This window comes from Pygoscelis adeliae, unplaced genomic scaffold, assembly GCF_000699105.1.
Source record: "Pygoscelis adeliae isolate BGI_AS28 unplaced genomic scaffold, ASM69910v1 Scaffold13, whole genome shotgun sequence".
NCBI classification, from domain to species: Eukaryota; Metazoa; Chordata; class Aves; order Sphenisciformes; family Spheniscidae; genus Pygoscelis; species Pygoscelis adeliae.
The window spans coordinates 758,812-775,792 of record NW_008824499.1 but is presented as its reverse complement, the minus strand read 5'-3'; the positions used below and the strand labels follow the sequence as shown (position 1 = coordinate 775,792).

The 16,981-nt window shown below is 52.6% G+C and overlaps 1 protein-coding gene across 1 annotated transcript in view; it reads left to right on the top strand.

Annotated features, from left to right (window-relative positions):
- The window catches only part of LOC103914798 (A disintegrin and metalloproteinase with thrombospondin motifs 7-like), a 72,296-nt gene that overhangs the window by 9,778 nt on the left and 45,537 nt on the right, over positions 1–16,981 (top strand). Inside the window, 13 exon segments of the mRNA XM_009321511.1 lie at positions 895–1,091; positions 2,378–2,461; positions 3,107–3,231; positions 4,270–4,419; positions 5,147–5,290; positions 9,327–9,471; positions 9,637–9,729; positions 10,645–10,790; positions 13,203–13,372; positions 13,609–13,742; positions 15,737–15,857; positions 16,395–16,535; positions 16,538–16,626. Of these exon segments, the coding sequence (XP_009319786.1) occupies positions 895–1,091; positions 2,378–2,461; positions 3,107–3,231; positions 4,270–4,419; positions 5,147–5,290; positions 9,327–9,471; positions 9,637–9,729; positions 10,645–10,790; positions 13,203–13,372; positions 13,609–13,742; positions 15,737–15,857; positions 16,395–16,535; positions 16,538–16,626 (1,739 nt within the window).

The following is a 16,981-nucleotide window of genomic DNA, read 5'->3' as shown; positions in this document are numbered from 1 at the left end:
TGTACAGTATAGTCCATAAAATGTAAAAGTCCATTGTTAACAAAGTAAGGCTGAGCCCTTAGAAACTGGTCATAAAAGCAATTCCCACTGTGTGGGATGTGGTTTGTAAAGCCTTTACCCAGCTTGGGGCTGACCCTGACCTTGATCTTGGTGCAGCGTCACAGGAAAAGTCTCCACGTGAGAATTCCCAGTTGCTGGTGTGCGTGAGGAGCATCCGAGCTCTCCTCCGCCTCCTGTCCCTTTTCAGCCCAGTGAATGTTCCTGTTTTTTCTCCCTGGGAAGGAGCAGAGTTCAGTCTCCATGTGGCCGAGGAAATCTTTGTGCAGTCCTGCGGTGTCTCGGTCTTGCCCAGGACACTGATGATCTTTGGGATTTGGCTCAAGACATCAGTCCAGCTTTGGGGGAACAGTTTATTGTGTTGGGGAACTGTCTGTCCCTGCAAAATACAGATTTGTGGTGATAATCAGAAATGTTGAGCCACTGGGGTTGTTTCTCGGCGGTACGTGCTCAAGCATCTCTGCAGGGTTGCCTATAAATTCATATGTCAATACAAACCCTAAGTGCTCTGCTCTGAGAGGCTCCATGTTCCTCGTGGAATATTGTAAACCCTTTTCCGGTTGAAGAAATTACTTCAGTTGCTTTATTATTTTTTTTTTTCTATCACGTTAATGCTGCTGTGCAACAGACTGATGTCAGTCTTCAGCCCCCAGTGATTTTTTGGAACATACAGCACAGCAAAATAGACATAGGTTATGGGTCTAAGTATGGAGCCTCCTTCTCAACATCAAAAGGTTATTTCTTTGAATTAAAAAAAAAAAAGGCCTTGATGATATTTTACCACAGTTGCAGACATTTTACCAAAAAAAAGTCTTTTTTCCCCCTTTAATCCCTCAGAATCTCAGGAAAGCCTGGAGAGGTCTGAGAAGCGGAGGGAAAGATGGGAACAGAAGCAGCACAGGAAGAGAAGAATAAAGCAGCGCTCCATCAGCAAGGAGAAGTGGGTGGAAACGCTAGTGGTGGCAGACACCAAGATGATAGAATACCACGGGAGTGAGAACATAGAGAAGTACGTGCTGACCGTGATGAACATGGTGAGTCCTGGTCCTCTCAACAGCAGAGCTGCCAGGTCCCTGGGGACATGGCTATGAGACATAAAGACCACTGGCCTTGCCATGACTCATCCCTGGTGGGACCTCAGCAAACCTCTCACCAGACAGGTTGTTCCCATGCACATGTTGGCTTTTCTGCATTGCTCAGTGCTCCATCTGTCACGGGAGGACGGGTCACTGTGAGCAAGCCCAAGGCCAGAATCTCCGTGCAGGCAGGAGCAGCTCAGCCTGCAGTGGTTTCAGCTTCCCCATGGGCTCAAGGGCTGTTCCCTTCTCCTTCCCACCATGGGAATGGATAACGTGGCCTCCCAGGGAGATAACCCAAGGGCTGCTCCTCCTGCACCCCTGCTCCAGGGAAGGGAGGCGGTGGGTGCTGCCTACCGTCTTGGCACTGCCACCATGGCTCTCCCCAGGCAGGTGTGCAGGCAGCTTGGGCACGGGGGTGCAGCTGAAGCTGAAACCACCCCGAAGCCTGCATGAGGGCCACCCACCACCCTTTGCGTGATAACGAAACCTCCTCAGAGGATGAGAGACCCACAGGGAACTGGGAGCTTTGGAACAGACTCCCTCGAAATTAGGGCTGGCCGTGCCCACAGAGGGAGCGCTCCGGGGCAGCTACCATCAGACCCAATGCCAGCACTAGCCTGGTTAGCAGGAGAGATGTGAATGGCTTTCCTGGGAAGGTGCCACTGAAGACAGTTAAGGGAAGGAGCACCAGATTGTGGTAGTCTCCACTGGGAATCTGGGGGGGGTTTGCTGGTGCCATAAAACAAGCAGGTAAGTCAGCATGAGTTGGTTTAGTCTGTTCACTCTTCTGCTGCCGTGGTAGCACCTATTTGCATTTCAGAAGAGGGCTTTGGTTGATGGCCAGAAAAGAGGGTGGGATTGGGCAGAGGACCTCACGGTAACATCCCTGGGGTTTTGGGGGTTGGTGAAGGCACCCAGAGAGCACAGGCTTCCTTTGAGATGTTAAACACATCTATTAGGAGTGAAAGCAGAGGTGTTCCCCCGGGCGTTTCTGGTTGAGTTTCAACGTGCTACACAGATTACATCAATATTAAATGGATAGCATCGCACTCCGAATACTTTAGTCCAGGTCTGCATCTGGTCTTGTCTTTCATTTTGGGGAATTCCCCGAGATGTTGTCAACAACCTTCAGTAGCTTTCCCTAGAGTTCATGTTCCCCTGCAGATGTACTTATCAGCAGCAGCGTCACAGGGCAAGGTCTTTCTTTTGGGCTTTATTTCTTTGGCTTTTGTGCCTTGCAGGTGGCGGGTCTGTTCCACCACGCCAGCATTGGGAACCCCATCAACATTGCGATAGTGCGACTCATCCTGCTGGAGGATGAAGAGGTAAAAAGAAAACAGGGTGACTCACCCTCCCGTCCTGGCAGCCAGGCTGGGATACATGGGGAGCTGGCCTTGAAAGTCTGTAAGCTCTCTCTTGTGCCATCTTCATGGCCTGGATGAATTTGCGTAAGACAAATGCAGGTGTCCGTGCCTTGCTTCCTTGTCTTCTGCGTGGGCTGCAGCCCTGGTAAAGTCAGGGGGACGGCATGGTCAGAGGAGCTGCAGAGTCTGATTCTTATAATAATTTATGATAACTCAGAATCACTGCCGGTAGCGGAGGGCTGTGAATCACTGGTTGTTTGTGCTCCCAGCTGCAGTGGTGGCTCTCAGGGAGCCTGACGCCGCTCAGACGGACTCTCCAGCTGCGTCCTTCGCCATCAGCCAGGACGGGATATTTTCCCGCAGTGTTTCTTAACCCCCATTACCAGATGATTTAATGTTTTGGTTGAATCACAGATGAAAAGAAAGCAGAAAAGGACTATATTCCCACCCAGCCTACAACCTATAAATATGGAGCAATTCCATCTGGATGGCAGTTACTCCCGATTCCACTCTGATATATCTGAGATCAGACCCCTGCCCACTGCATCCTAAAAACCAAACAGATCCGGCAGCAATATGACAGCAGACTTTTAATTATGTTGGCAGGAGGATCTGAAAATCTCCCACCATGCAGACAACACCTTGAAAAGCTTTTGCAAATGGCAGAAGAGCATCAACGTTAAAGGAGATTCCCATCCCCTGCATCATGACGTCGCAGTCCTGCTCACAAGGTATTGTGCCCATGTGCTAATTTTATGCTGTAGGTGCTACGATGGCAGCTAGAAACACCTCTGCCAGCTGCAGGCAGGTGGGGAGACAGGCAGCCAGAGGAACTTCTCAGTGGGAGCTGTTGAAACCTCACTCTCCATGCCGGAGCCCTGCCTGGACACCCGCACATAAGATATGTAACGTGAAATCTGAAGATAACCTGATCCTAATGGCTGGAACTGGTCTCAAATCTCAGGCTGAAACCTGAGCTCCCAGTTGACTAGCAGTTGAGGTTTCCAAACCACGTTTTCACCATGGCCCTATTGCCAAGCCCCAGAATGGCTGGATCCTCCCAGGAGATAGATGTACACAGGGATTAACTCTCCTTTTTCCCTTGGAGGCTAATGCTGGGGTTGGCAGAGGAGCCTCTGAGAAGGCCCCTGACCTCCCTTGAAGCTCGCAGGAATTCATGCCTCTGGCCAAGTTTATACACTTCGCAGTCAAAACGCAGTTTGATGGTTTCAGGCTGCAGCAGCTTGGCTGTTGGCGGTATCATGGTGGTTTGTGTGATGATTCACAACCCACAACAGTTTTATCTTCTTTAGGAAGTTTGCTGTGTAGCAGAAATAAGGCACTTAAGGCCGTGTACTTCGATGGAGTTGTTCATCCTGGGTGGCTGGAGCTCCTCTGCCCTGGACCACAGCACCCCCGGGATGTGCTTCCCCAAGCAACGTAGTAATTACTTAATTATTCCCAGCATCAGCTTTATTTATACAATGGAATAAACGTAGCCAGGCTGGCTAGCAGTTCCCATTAATCAGGCTTAATAATAAGCTGGGGATACCGGGAGAGTAAAGGGGAAAGTAAAGGTTGTAAATCTTTCTGTTGCGGAAAGACGTTGGATGTCTCCATTCTCGCTTCTGTTTGGCTGGTGTCCGCGTGTCTTCCTCTGTGGGCTGGGACGTGTCCTGTGCTCCTTCCCATGCCTCGCGTTGGGTCCTGCCACTTTCAAACCCCGTCTTTGCTCTGTGTCTGTGTGTTCGTTGTCTCCATCGCCCAAGGAAGGACATCTGCGCAGCGATGAACAGACCCTGCGAGACCCTGGGTCTGTCCCATGTGGCGGGGATGTGCCAGCCCCACAGGAGCTGCAACATCAATGAGGACACAGGACTGCCCCTGGCCTTCACCGTGGCTCATGAGCTCGGACACAGGTACCACTGGCTTCCTGCTCCTCTCCTCTGACGTCTGTCCTCTGCGCTGCTCAGTCAGGGCTTGAGAAGGCACGGGTGGAAGTTGGGAGAAGATTGCCGGGCGGTTCCTCACTGGTCCAAACCTTCGTCTGCTTCCAGGGGAATTTACCCTGGGAGTTTCTTTTCAGAGTTAAGTTTTTGGTTGCCCCAGGGTCAATGAAAATGACATAATCCAAGGCAACCTGGACAAATTGCATTTGTATATTATCCTGTGTTGCTGATGCTGAAGGTTTTGGAGAAGACAGTTGCCCATTAAGAAGTTTTAAAATAGGGTCTGCGTATAGAACCAGTGACAGAATTTTGCTTGCCCTAATTTCAATTAAATTTTGACAAGATCACTTGAACATTATTGTTCATAATAGATATCTTTGTATGGTAAAAACACACACCCAGTAAGTTTAATTAACTTGATCTTGTTCGATAGTCTCATTACTTTTTTATTGGCTGAGTTTTCAGTAAGAAAGCTGAAATAAAAGCATGGGACAAAGTTCAGGGCAGTGTCCCTGGTATCACTAAAATGACCCACAGGGCTAGATCCCCCGATGCCTGTTAATGAGCGAGTCCCCGCGGAGCTGGGACGGTTTGCGATGTCCGGCGTCGCGTGTCGTTGTGCTGGAAAGCAGAGAGGCTGCGCGGTTGTAGCGACGTGCGGCTCACCTCTCCTTTGTGGGACTGTGCTCTTACACAGTTTTGGGATTCAGCATGATGGAAGCAGCAATGACTGTGAGCCAGTTGGGAAAAGACCTTTCATCATGTCTCCACAGCTCCTGTATGACACGTCCCCACTCACCTGGTCCCGCTGCAGCCGGGAGTACATCACACGATTCCTCGAGTAAGTCCTCCCTTCCTGCTCTTCCTCACTCGCGGCGCGCTGGGGGTGGCTCAGGGCTTGGGTCTGCAGCCGGGGACTGACCCAGCCAATTGCGCTCAGAAGTCAGCCCCGGGGCATGTGGGGATGCTTTTATCCCACTCGGTTGCCTCCATCCTTGCTGTGAAGGATGGGAGTTTGAACACAAAAGCAGCACGAGCGTTTGGGCGGTGGCACAGGGGTTGTGGCTTGAACAAATAAGGCCGGAGTGGTTTTCTTCGAGGCTCTGTGCAGTTTTCTTCAGTGCTCTGCACGGGGCAGATGATGTTTGCCTGTAGGCAGGAGGCATCGTGTGAGGAAATGAGACCGAGCCAAATTCTTCCATGCATTTGTTTATTTTTAGCACCCCATGGCTGATTTTTCAGCCTGTTGTTATTAAGTTCCTAGTAACGTGGCCCAGTTTGTCAGCCAGTGGCTTGCACTGGAGAAACATTTTCCTTCCTTGCTACGGGAAGGTTAGAAAACAGTGAGAGCATCAGCAAGAAACGGCGACGGGGAGACCTGGGTGAGGGACCGGCAGTTACATGGCGGGGAGGCTGCCTGGGGCTGAGCTCCCTTTTCTAAATCCCAGCCTGGAACATGTGGGCTTGGCCCCCACACAGGGTGAATTATTGTTGATTTACGACTTTTGGTGGAATGGAGCTTTCTCGTATCTGCAGCGTTCTTGGCTCTCTGCTTTTAACCTTCACTTTCGGATTAGGAATTTCCTGCTTGCAGTGACCTTGGGCTGCTACGAGCTGCAACGGGGAAGAAACAGAGCAGCTGGATGCTTCTCCAGTTGGGTTTTGGTCTCTGTGCTCCCCCCAGAAGGGGCAGCTCTTCCTTAAGAGCGGAGCAGAGCCCGGCAGGCGTCTTTCACCGGCTGCGACATCCCCCAGGCGAGGGAGAGGCCCGTTGCCAGAACAGACATGAGTGCATTATAATACGATGTTGGCAGGAGAACGGGAAGGAGTGAGCCAGAAAATGAGACCCTGCTGACCTGGGGTTGCTGGGTGTGCTTGGAACAGACCTCATGTTTTAAAAAAAAAGCACTCTCGGATGATGATGATTATTTTACAAAAGATTATTATTTTACAAATGCTGCCGAACATTTAATCATCTGAAAATGATTCCCGTCATCGACAGCGGCACGGCCCCGGTGCTGCGGTTCAGGTCCTGGGTGCAGCCAGGGCTGGGCAACCCTCTTGGTGAGGCTGTGGGTTGGGGTCCGCTTGGACACCCAGGGGCGATGGAAGAGGTCGCCTCCCTGCTGTGGCGGTGGTGTCCCCCAAGGGAATGAGCATCCCTTGTTCAGGCTAACGAGGGAGGCCGGTGCAGGGTGGGTGGTGATGTTCCTGTGGCGGAGGGACCGCTCTGCTGCTCCCCGCTCTGAACCTGGACAAGCCCTTTTCGGCGTTCTGTGATTTTCCCCTCTAACCCTCGGAGGAGTTGGAAGATGCTGTAAGGCTCTTTGCTCTCCACCCCTCACTGTGACATGAGCTCTTTCCCAGTCCAGCTGGTGGAATACCCTTGTAAAACAGGGTCCAGTATCTCGTGGATGCCCTGCCTGCACCACGAGCACACGATGGGGTGGAGCACCCTCCCTCCATCTCAGCAGCAGCCCTGGCACAGCTGCAGGTTGTCTCGTCTCCCATCAGTCTTTTCTCTAGATCAGACAACCAGTTTTTCAGCCTCCTTGCACAGTGCTGGAGGTCTTCCTCCATCACCCTCCCATGGGCTCCTTCCAGCCGATCCCCACCTTCCTGGAGCCTTGGGACAGCTGGTCTTCCCCTGCCTTTGCAGACCTGCTCCGCCAGCAGCACACAGCCCTGCCTGCTGCATCACTCCTCTGCCAGTTCTGCCAGATCCCCTGTTTGTGCAGCTGATTCTTCCCAAGCTCCAATCCTTGCCTTTGTTTTTATTGAATTCCGTCCTGGTTTTTTGGATCCTTCCTCCAGTTCTCCGAGAGCTTTTGGAATTTTAATCCTGCTCTCAAATGTATCTGCAGATCCTCCCAGCCTGCTCGCATATGGGGATTTAATCATCATACCATCTACTCCATCATCCAGCTCATTAACGAATGGACTGAAACAGGCAGACGCAGCGCAGACCTCTGTGCATTTTTACTGCAGAGTGTAAAAGTGTATGGTTTATTGCATATCCTTGCAAAGCCAGAGGGAAGCTCATGCCAATTTTTGCTGGCTCAATAATGTGTTTTGGCCAATTGAAGAGACCAGTAGGATGACTGTAAAATATTTAATGAAGAAATAGATTTTGAACATAGTCCTGGAATGCTGACAGCAAATCTAAATCACCCCCCATACTGGGACAGAGACCTCTCCCATAAGCTGGGGCAAGACAGAAAGTGCCTCGAGCAGATCAGAGAGTGAGGAGGGTTGGGGGTGGTTTTGGGGTGACATGCCAGGCCACATGTGCCGGTACCTGAATAGGCAGTTGGTGAACTAGTCCAGAGGAGCACCAGTATCATGCATGTAGCTCATGCAGGAGCCCAGTGCTTAAGCCTGGACTTTCCCCAGTAAAAGTATCATTTTTTCCATTTTTAAAGAAAATACTCTTTTTAAGTGTTTTCCACCAGCAGATAAAGAAAATACCCCTGGAGGTGCAATGCAGTGACCTCTCTGTATGCCTGAAACAGGCTGCACCGTGATACTGTGTCCAGCTGCCTATTCCACACTTAATTCATCCCAGCTCAGCCCTGCATTGCTTGCAGTGATCCTTCCCTCCCCGCTGGGCTGGGAGAGGCAGGATGCTCCTGCTGTTGTGGACTTGGGAACAGAGACTTTCGAGCCCATGGGCTGCTGAAAGCAACCTGTTTACTGATTTTTCCAATAGGGAAGCTGCTTATAAAAATATATATATACATGGTATCTTAAGGGACTGTCTCCAGCCAAGCGAGCTGTCCAGTGTGGACCTCACTGGGGTGGGGTGGGAAAGGGAGGAAGGGGTGCCGGTTCTGCCAGGCATCGCCCTGTGGCACTGCCAGCACCCTAAAGCAGGAGCTCTCCCATGGTTCTGGCCCTTGTTTTTGTGTTGCTGGTTTGGGTTAAAAAGGAATCTTGTTTCAAGTTAATTTAGACCTGTTCCCAATCACAACAAGCCAAAGTCATCTAATCTGCTGAGAAACCCTTGCCAGAGACTTTGCCTTGCTGGAAACAAGTTTATTTAAATCAACACTAAAAGCTAAACTAGTGACAATTTCTTGTGTGTTTGTGAAGTATCGTAGCAAAAGCACTCAGAGCAGAGAGAGGCGGCCAGGAACGTCCCTCGCGGCTCCCACAGCCTGGCTGCCTGCCACCTTGATGGCTCTGTTTTAATATCTCTTTTCTAAAGACGTCCTGTCCAGCACAGTTTGAGCACTGTTTGTAGCGGCAAATATGAGGGTGAGTGCATTTTGCTGCTGACAATCTATTTTATTTCTATTAGCAGGGCATTGACACACGGGTTGTGGTGTCCACAGGGACGTTTCTGGGGTCAGCGTGATGTACGAACGCAGGGACAGCATCTGTTTCTTGGCAATGAAATGTTTGCTCAATGAAACCCTTCACCTTGAATGGTGAAAGCGGGGTCCCGACTGAGGACTGAGCTGATGACCTGTTCACAAAGCAAAAATCCAGGGGATTATTCCCAGGGAAAATGACATTTCTGGCTTTCCAGCAGGGGACAGGGGCATCTCAGGGGGGAAAGGGGGAGCGTGCAAGGCACTGGCCCAGCAGCTGCACGGAGAAACCGCTGCTGCCTTTGCCCCTTCGCCTTCCCCATAACCTGCCATGCCCGGGGGCCACGGCGCGATCACTCTGGGAGTGGGCACCTACCCCGAAAAGCAGGTACCCGCACGTACAGGGTTGATTGGAGAGCCAGGGACATATCAGCTAGAAATGCTAATTGCTTCTCATTGTGGTGGGACATTAATGAGATGTTTGGTTTCTCCATTAGCAGCTGCTGGAGCATCGTATGGGTGTGCCGGGACAGTGGTGATGCTGCTCTGACCTCTCTCTTTCAGCCGGGGCTGGGGGCTGTGCCTGGATGACCCCCCTGCCCGGGAGGTGCTGGACTACCCCTTGGTGCCGCCGGGCGTCCTCTACGACGTGGGCCACCAGTGCCGGCTGCAGTACGGCGCCTACTCCACCTTTTGCGATGACATGGATGTAAGCCAGGGTCCCCCCCTGACAGAACATGGTCTTGTGTGGCTCCGAGGGGCTCTCTCGGGGTGGGGGGCTTTGCACAGGGTGATCCTCTCCCTGCAAGTTAAATTTGTGCTGCTGGGTTGGCCGGTGCAGTAACCATGTCCTGTGCAACTGTGTTTTCTGCAGAGCGTCTGCAACACGCTGTGGTGCACAGTGGGGAACACGTGCCACTCCAAACTGGACGCTGCCGTTGACGGCACGGCGTGCGGGGAGAACAAGGTAATAGGGAACAGTCCCCTCCGCAGCTGCAGAGACTCCTTGTCCTGCAGACAGGGGAGTTTCACAGGCTCCAGCACACAGGGACGGCTCGCTGCCCTCACTCTGGCCAAACACCCACCCCTGCCAGGGAGGGACTCCCTTCAGTGAAGCTGAAAATACTTTAAGAAAGTGAAACCTGCAGTTAATTACCACGGCAGGAGAGCACAAGGCTTGTTCTGCTCTCCATCTGCTGCGGTGGCAGATGCTTGCCTCCGGGACCTGTCCCGGCACAGGGGAGGCACCTCTCCCTGCTCTGCTGCACAGGGGGTCCAGCAACACCCGCAGCAGTTCAGTGGGTGCTGCGCCGGGCATGGGGTGCGGAGGGGACCAGGTGTCTGCAGCCAGCTCCGGTCACCCTTCCATGGGTGACATACCAGAACAGGGTTTTCCTGCTCAAGGTAGCATAAAACTATAGAGTTATAAAAATATCTGTAGACATCTCTCCTCGCTAGGTTTATTGTCACTTCCCAAAGCCCTGGCCCCAGAGCACTGGGGATGACCCCAGGCTTAGCCGCCACTCCCTGCGAAACCTCCCACCGTGGCTTTGTCCATGGCTATGCCTCGCTGACTCTTCCCTCTGGGCTGAGATCAGGCTATGAATCCTTTTGCTGAGGGGTCTCAGTGGAGGTTTGGGTATGTTGCCTTGGACAAATCCTCAAACAGCTCAACATCTCTGAGTTTCCCATTGCTTAGAGGTGCACCGGGCTGTGGCAGAGCTCGGCTGACCCCCAAGGCACCTCCGTGCGAGCAAAGCAAGGATTTTCATGGGGCAATATGGGAGCTGGGCTTCAGTGCTCCCCGCAGCCGGGCTCTCTGACTCAACATCAATTATTGCATCCTTAACCTTGTTTTCTCTTTTGGCCTGTCCCTTTGCAGTGGTGCTTCAACGGCGAGTGCGTGCCCGTGGGTTACCGTCCTGACGCGATCAACGGCGGCTGGGGCTCCTGGAGCTCGTGGGCTGCCTGCTCGCGCAGCTGTGGTGCGGGCGTGCAGAGCGCGGAGAGGCAGTGCAGCAGCCCCACGTGAGCAAGCCCTCACTCCCTCACCTGGACCCCGTTTAGGAGAGGAACCCAACACTTCTTATCGCCCCGTAAAGCTGGGGACCATCATATGACCAGTGTGGTCCTGCCCCTGTCTGCATTGCACGGCAAAACTGTGCCATTATGCAGTTACCTGTCTGAACAATGTGCTTTTGAAACACTCAGGGGATTCATGTCACAGGGTTATCCAGCTGGCTGGGCAGCAAAAGCCTCTGGAGGGGCAGAGTTTGCTCTGTCTCCTTCCATGGATAGGTTGCTCCCACGCCATGCAGGCAGAGAGCAATTGAATATGACTCAAACAAAGAGCAAAGACTCCACGCTTGTAGCTGTAAAACATATCCAGTGTCCTTTAATGACAGAAAAGAAGAATAGGCGTTCTCTGAGCCTGATTCAGAGTTGTTTTGAAAAATCTTGCTGCTGTTTATCACCCCATTGCTTTCCATGAGCAATTTCTGATCTGTGCCTTCCCCCAGCCTGCCAGCACCGCAGCCAGCTCTGGCTTTTGCCTGGAGGCATCTGGGCACTGATGGAGGAGCAGCCTTGTCCATCCCGTGATTTCTGGGCTGGCCCATCTGCTCCCCAGATGTCCCTTTGGTCATCAAATCGCTGTTGTATTGGATTCAGCCAGAGCCCCCAGCTTGCCCAGGTGTCAGAGTGCCCTGGGACGGGGAGAGAAAAGGGCTTTGTGAGCAATGCTCCAGTGGCAGTTGCTTTTGGGTGGCTTGAGGGGATCTGAAAGCTATGGGAGCAGGCTCTCTAATGAGCCCAGATGTGCTTTCTGCCCAGCTTCTTCCTTGGGCGCGTTGTTTTTAGCACATGCTATTGAGCTGTTTAAAGAAGTGCTGTGTAATCTCGGAGCCAGGTCAAGAGCTGGGTTTGTGTTTGACATGAGTTTTGTGGCAGAAGTGCAATTGTAGTTTATGGAGTGTTTTAAACACAGCTGCGGACAGGCAAGAGAGCAAGCACTGGAAAAGCGGGAGAATTTCCTTGGGCAGTTGTTTGCTTTGGCCACTGTAGGTAAATCTGCAGTTTTGCCTTTTGGATGGAGTGAACAAATGTGAGCACTGGGCAGTCCTCCTCCCGCAGGCATTTCCTCAGGCAGGGTATGTAAACACAACCCTAAAATAATAATTAACTTTATTCTCTTCAGCAAAGTGTGCCCAGACTTAACTGATCAGGGGAAAAGTAATTTTCATGAGGCTGTGGGGACATGGGCCGTGGAGAGTGCTGTGACCAAAGGAAAAGGCAAGCGTCAGGAGACGGTGGCAGTATTTTGAGAGTCTGTTGGCATCTGAGAAAAACCTATTGTTGCTTTTAAAGTCCCTCTTACTTTAAAATATCCAGCGACAGCTTTGCCATTCCCTTTGGAGTAGAGGAGCAGAGTTGGAAGCACATTCCAGGCGGGATGGAGAGCAGCTCCTCCAGAGCAGCCACAGAACGGGCACCTGGCTGACCTGGCTAATGGGAGCACTGGCATCTTGTCAGCCATGGTAGCTGGGATGATGGAGATGTTTTACCCCTGGGGAAGGGTGCCTGGGTGCAGCTGCAGAAGGTGGAGGGGCTTCAGACATGAACACTGGCAGTGACACCTGACTTTAATAACTATTTTTATAACATCATACACTAGGCCTATAAAACTGGCCATATTGGCAACATTGAGGAGAGACTGTCAAGAGGGACAAGACCCAAGATGTAGCTCATCCAGCTTGAGAGCCTTCGCTCAGCAAAAACTGCCTTTGGTCCACAGTCTCACCCTGTGTGGTCCTGTAAGGCAGTCTGGCAGCCGCGGCAGCAGCAGGGAGCTGGTGCAGGAGGGACTTGGAGAAGAAGGATGTGGACCACGGTTTCCACACATTTCAAAAGCTTGCTCTTGGAGTGGGGATCTTTCTGGAGCAGCTGTTGGGTTCATAGTAGCTTCCTTACATGAACATTGCAGCAGAGCAATGTGTGTGCATTATAACTAGGAGAGCTCCTGACTGACTCCAGGTGGACTCAGGCTTGACCCAACCTCATGAGATCAAACCTTAGCAGCAGGTATAAAACCACCCTCCCTTAGTTGTCAATAAAAAGGGAGTTTCCCCTCGTATGTGGTAGGTCTTTATTTGACAGGACAGAGGACAACAGGTTTAAACTGAAAGAGGGTAGATTGAGATTGGACATAAGGAAGAAACTTTTTACAATAAGGGTGCTGAGACACTGGAAGAGGTTGCCCAGAGAAGTTGTGGATGCCCCATCCCTGGAAGTGTTCAAGGTCAGTTTGGACAGGGCTTTGAGCAACCTGATCTAGTGGAAGATGTCCCTGGCAAGGGGGTTGGACTAGATGATCTTTAAGGTCCTTTCCAACTGAAACCTTTCTGTGATTCTGTGATTTTCCCTTTTCCCTCCCATGGACAGGCCGAAGTATGGGGGCAAGTACTGCCTGGGGGAGCGGAAGCGGTTCCGGATTTGCAACGTCAGACCGTGTCCCCCCGACAAGCCCTCCTTCCGCCAGGTCCAGTGCAGCCAGTTCAACCCCATGCTCTACAAAGGGAAACTCTACAGGTGGACACCGGTGCCCAACAACAGTGAGTTGAGGGCAAAGCCCGCTGCCAGGTTTCTGCCTGCAGCCCCAATGAAAATCCTGAAACACGGTCTTGCTAACAGCCTGAGTTTGCTGTTTGTGTCTGTAAGAATTGCCTTGTAGTGTGTTTATGCTGTATTTTAAATTATGGCTGGGCTTGCAGGGTTAATTTATGTTTTTGGAGATGGTTACGTGGCCCCCAGCTGCTCGGGTTTAGTTTCTGCCTGTTGGGCTCCCCAGTTAACCCCTGCGAGCTGCACTGCCGGCCAGAGGATGAATACTTTGCAGAAAAGCTGCGGGACGCCGTCATCGATGGGACGCCATGCTATGAGATGAACGCCAGCCGCGACATGTGCATCAATGGTATTTGCAAGGTGGGTCCCGCGCCGGGGCCCTGTGGGGAGGGAGCCCAAGGACCCCCTCATGCTCAGGGAAAGGCAGGTGGGCACCGTGACTTATCCCTTAGGTGAGCTCTGTCCCCCCCGTCGCATGCACCAATGGGCTGAGCTTACTTTTTTTGTCATTCACCACTCAGAAAGGCTTCTTTATTTCCGTGAGGTACACGGTATGGCCATATTTCAGCCTCTGTGCTGGCTTCAAGGAAATAGAGCACAAAAAAAGGAAATAAAGGAAGAACAGTTTCACTTGAAAATAAAGTCAGGGATATGAAAGGGTGTGTAGAGAGGACGCCCAGCCCAGGTCTGAACCCGGTGCTGGCAGCCACGGGTCTGACCTGCAGCGATGAAGATGCCTCCCCCGGCTTGGCAGCCTTTCCCAGCACTGGGATTTGTTCTTCCTTTTGGGTTGTTATTTTAATTTCTTGGAAGCTCCCCACAAATGAGCTGTGATGTGTGGCAGCATTGCTCTGGCTGCTGGCCAGAGAGGGCATCTCCCAGCACGAGAGGCACAGGAATCCATGGTAGGCGCTGTGAATCATCTGGGAGATGCTGGCATGGCTGGGGAGGCTTTGCCGAGCTGTGCCCTGGGTCCTCCAGCTGCCTTTGGTGGCAGTGAGACAGTCCCTTCATTCACACCCTCCCTTTCCCTAGGGAAGCAGTCCCGAGGTTTAGGATAGAATAAGCACACATGCAGGACGTTGGATTTCTGTTAAATTAGGGAATGGGTGGCAATCTGAGCTGCCGTGGTACCATGGTCTGTGGGGCGGATTCCCACCATGGGACATACCAAAGCCACACTGCTGCAAAGCTGATAGCCACGTGTCACCAGGGACACGTACAAGCAGGCAGGACACAGTCGGGTCTGCTGTAGTGTTAGATAAAGACACTCTCTGATAACAGGCTTTTTGGAAAAAAGGCTTTTTGGATGGCACAAAGAGCAGCAGGGAGGAGGGAAAATAATCAATCAATGAGTTTCCTTGCAGCCTCTTATATAAAAAAACATTTGTGGAAACGTCCCCCTCTCGCAGGCCGTGCTGCCGGCAGCTGCAGGCAGGGGCCTGCTGGCAACTGGAGGCTTTGGGAAGGTCCCGTTTCCTCCTGTGATAGGCTGTAAGTTACTTCAAAGGCTGTGGCGCACCGATGCACAGGCACGGGCCGGAGGGAGAGTGCAGGGGTCATGATTTTTACTTGGTGTGTACAACAGGGTGCGATCCAGCAGCTCACGGCAGATGACAGCACGTTTAGCCAGAGCTCACAGCACAAAAAATCCTCGTCACCGCTAAGACTGCTGCTGGCTGCGACACCAGAGTTAAATCTGGCTCACTGCAGACTATCACAGTAGTTAAAACAGTGCTGCTTCGGCTGTAGGTGTGTGCCAGCGGCACCTGGGCACCTCCTCGGGCAGCGAAGGCTGAAGGCTCCTTGCTGGAACAGGACCCAGCGGGACCCTTTGGGATCTTGGCTGTGGCTTTTATGGTGCAAAATCACAGGGAGGCTCTTGCTCTGCACAGGTCGAGCAATTTGGCATGAGATGTAGAGAGTTTCAGCAGAATATAAAAAAGGTTTTTGGAAAGTGTTTTGAAACAGGACTAGCAGGGCCAAGGACCAAGGGGCTTTCCCAGCTTGGCTCGGCACATAACACGTGCCAACAGGCTCTGCTGCCCAGGGACTCAAGTAGGAAAAGGTAAAAACGAGATGTGGGTCGTGATCCTCACTGCGTATGAAGAGGACAGCAGGACCATGAGGATATGTTAGAGAAACCCCTATTGCAGCCAATGTGGCTGTATTGCCACCCATCCTGCAAAAAGACTCCAGCTCACCCCTCTCTCCTCTCCATGTTCCTTACTTCCCACCATTTAGGACCAAGGCTGGTCCTCCTCTCCCTCGTTTCTCCCATGCTGGTGGCCAATGGCACGGTGTGAGGCTGGGGGCGTGCGGGGGCGCGGGTGGCTGACGGGGCTGCCTTGCAGAACGTGGGCTGCGACTACGAGATTGACTCCAACGCGGTGGAGGATCAGTGCGGCGTCTGCCACGGGGATGGCCCCCCCTGCCACACCGTCAAGAAGACCTTTGAGGACAGCGAGGGGCTGGGTAAGGGCACTCGGCTCCGTCCCCAAAACACCAGGTGCCTGTTCCACGCAGAGCTGGGCTCGCTGCTGCTGCTTGATTGCAGTGTGGTTTTTAATCCCGACTTGTCGATTTTGACGGGATAAGATCTGAGCGGCAGCACAGGGAGATGTGGCATTGGCGTTCCACTTCTTGCTCCTTGGAAGAAAAATCCCCTTACTGCTCTTTGTGTCTAAAGGCCTGAAAACAAATCTGTGCACGCTGGAGCCAGTTTGGAGAGGTTTAAGGGGATTTTGTGGGTTGACAAGGACATGTTGAAAGTGTGGTAAATGCCTCGCCAGCACCTGTGTGGGAAATGTCTCGCTCTGCGATGGGCTCTCCCAGCAGGGAACACAGCTGGGCTCAGTGCAAGGTGGGGTTTGGTGCCTGCTGGTGCCTTACAGAGGTGTAAGGATTGGCATGATGCTGGCACCCAAGGGACGCTAGCACCCACCCAAGGGCGCGGATCATCTCTGCCACGTCTTTGAGTTCCCCAAGACCAATGCTCGGTTCCATTCCCAGGTTACGTTGATATCGGGATTATCCCCGTGGGAGCCCGGGAGATCCGGATTGAAGAAGTTGCAGAAGCTGGGAATTTTCTGGCACTGCGGAGCGAGGACCCGGAGAAGTATTTCCTGAATGGCGGCTGGACCATCCAGTGGAACTAGCGGGGACCACCTTCACCTACAAGAGGACAGGGAACTGGGAGAACCTCACCTCCCCGGGGCCCACCGTGGAGCCCGTGTGGATCCAGGTACGGTCCGGGCTCTGCTGGTGCTCGGGGTGTGCGGCAGGGAGGACGGGGGGGACAGAGCCACCGGCTCTCCTGCCTTCCCGTGCAGGGCTGAGCTGCCATGATCCATCACTGCACTTCACTGCCGTCCAAGGGATGGGGCAGTGCATCTCCTCGCTGAGCCTATTTCTCCGGGAGCCAATGTCGGGAGCAGCCAAACACACGCTGCTGGCCCGGGGAGCATTTTCAGCCCATACTGCTTCCAGCTGAGCCTTGTCCCCTTTGCAGCATTCCTCAAAATATTTACACAGCAGAGAGAGCATGAGGAGAAAGACCCCCTTTCCTGAGGCCTTTCCCATATCTTATCAAGAGCAGG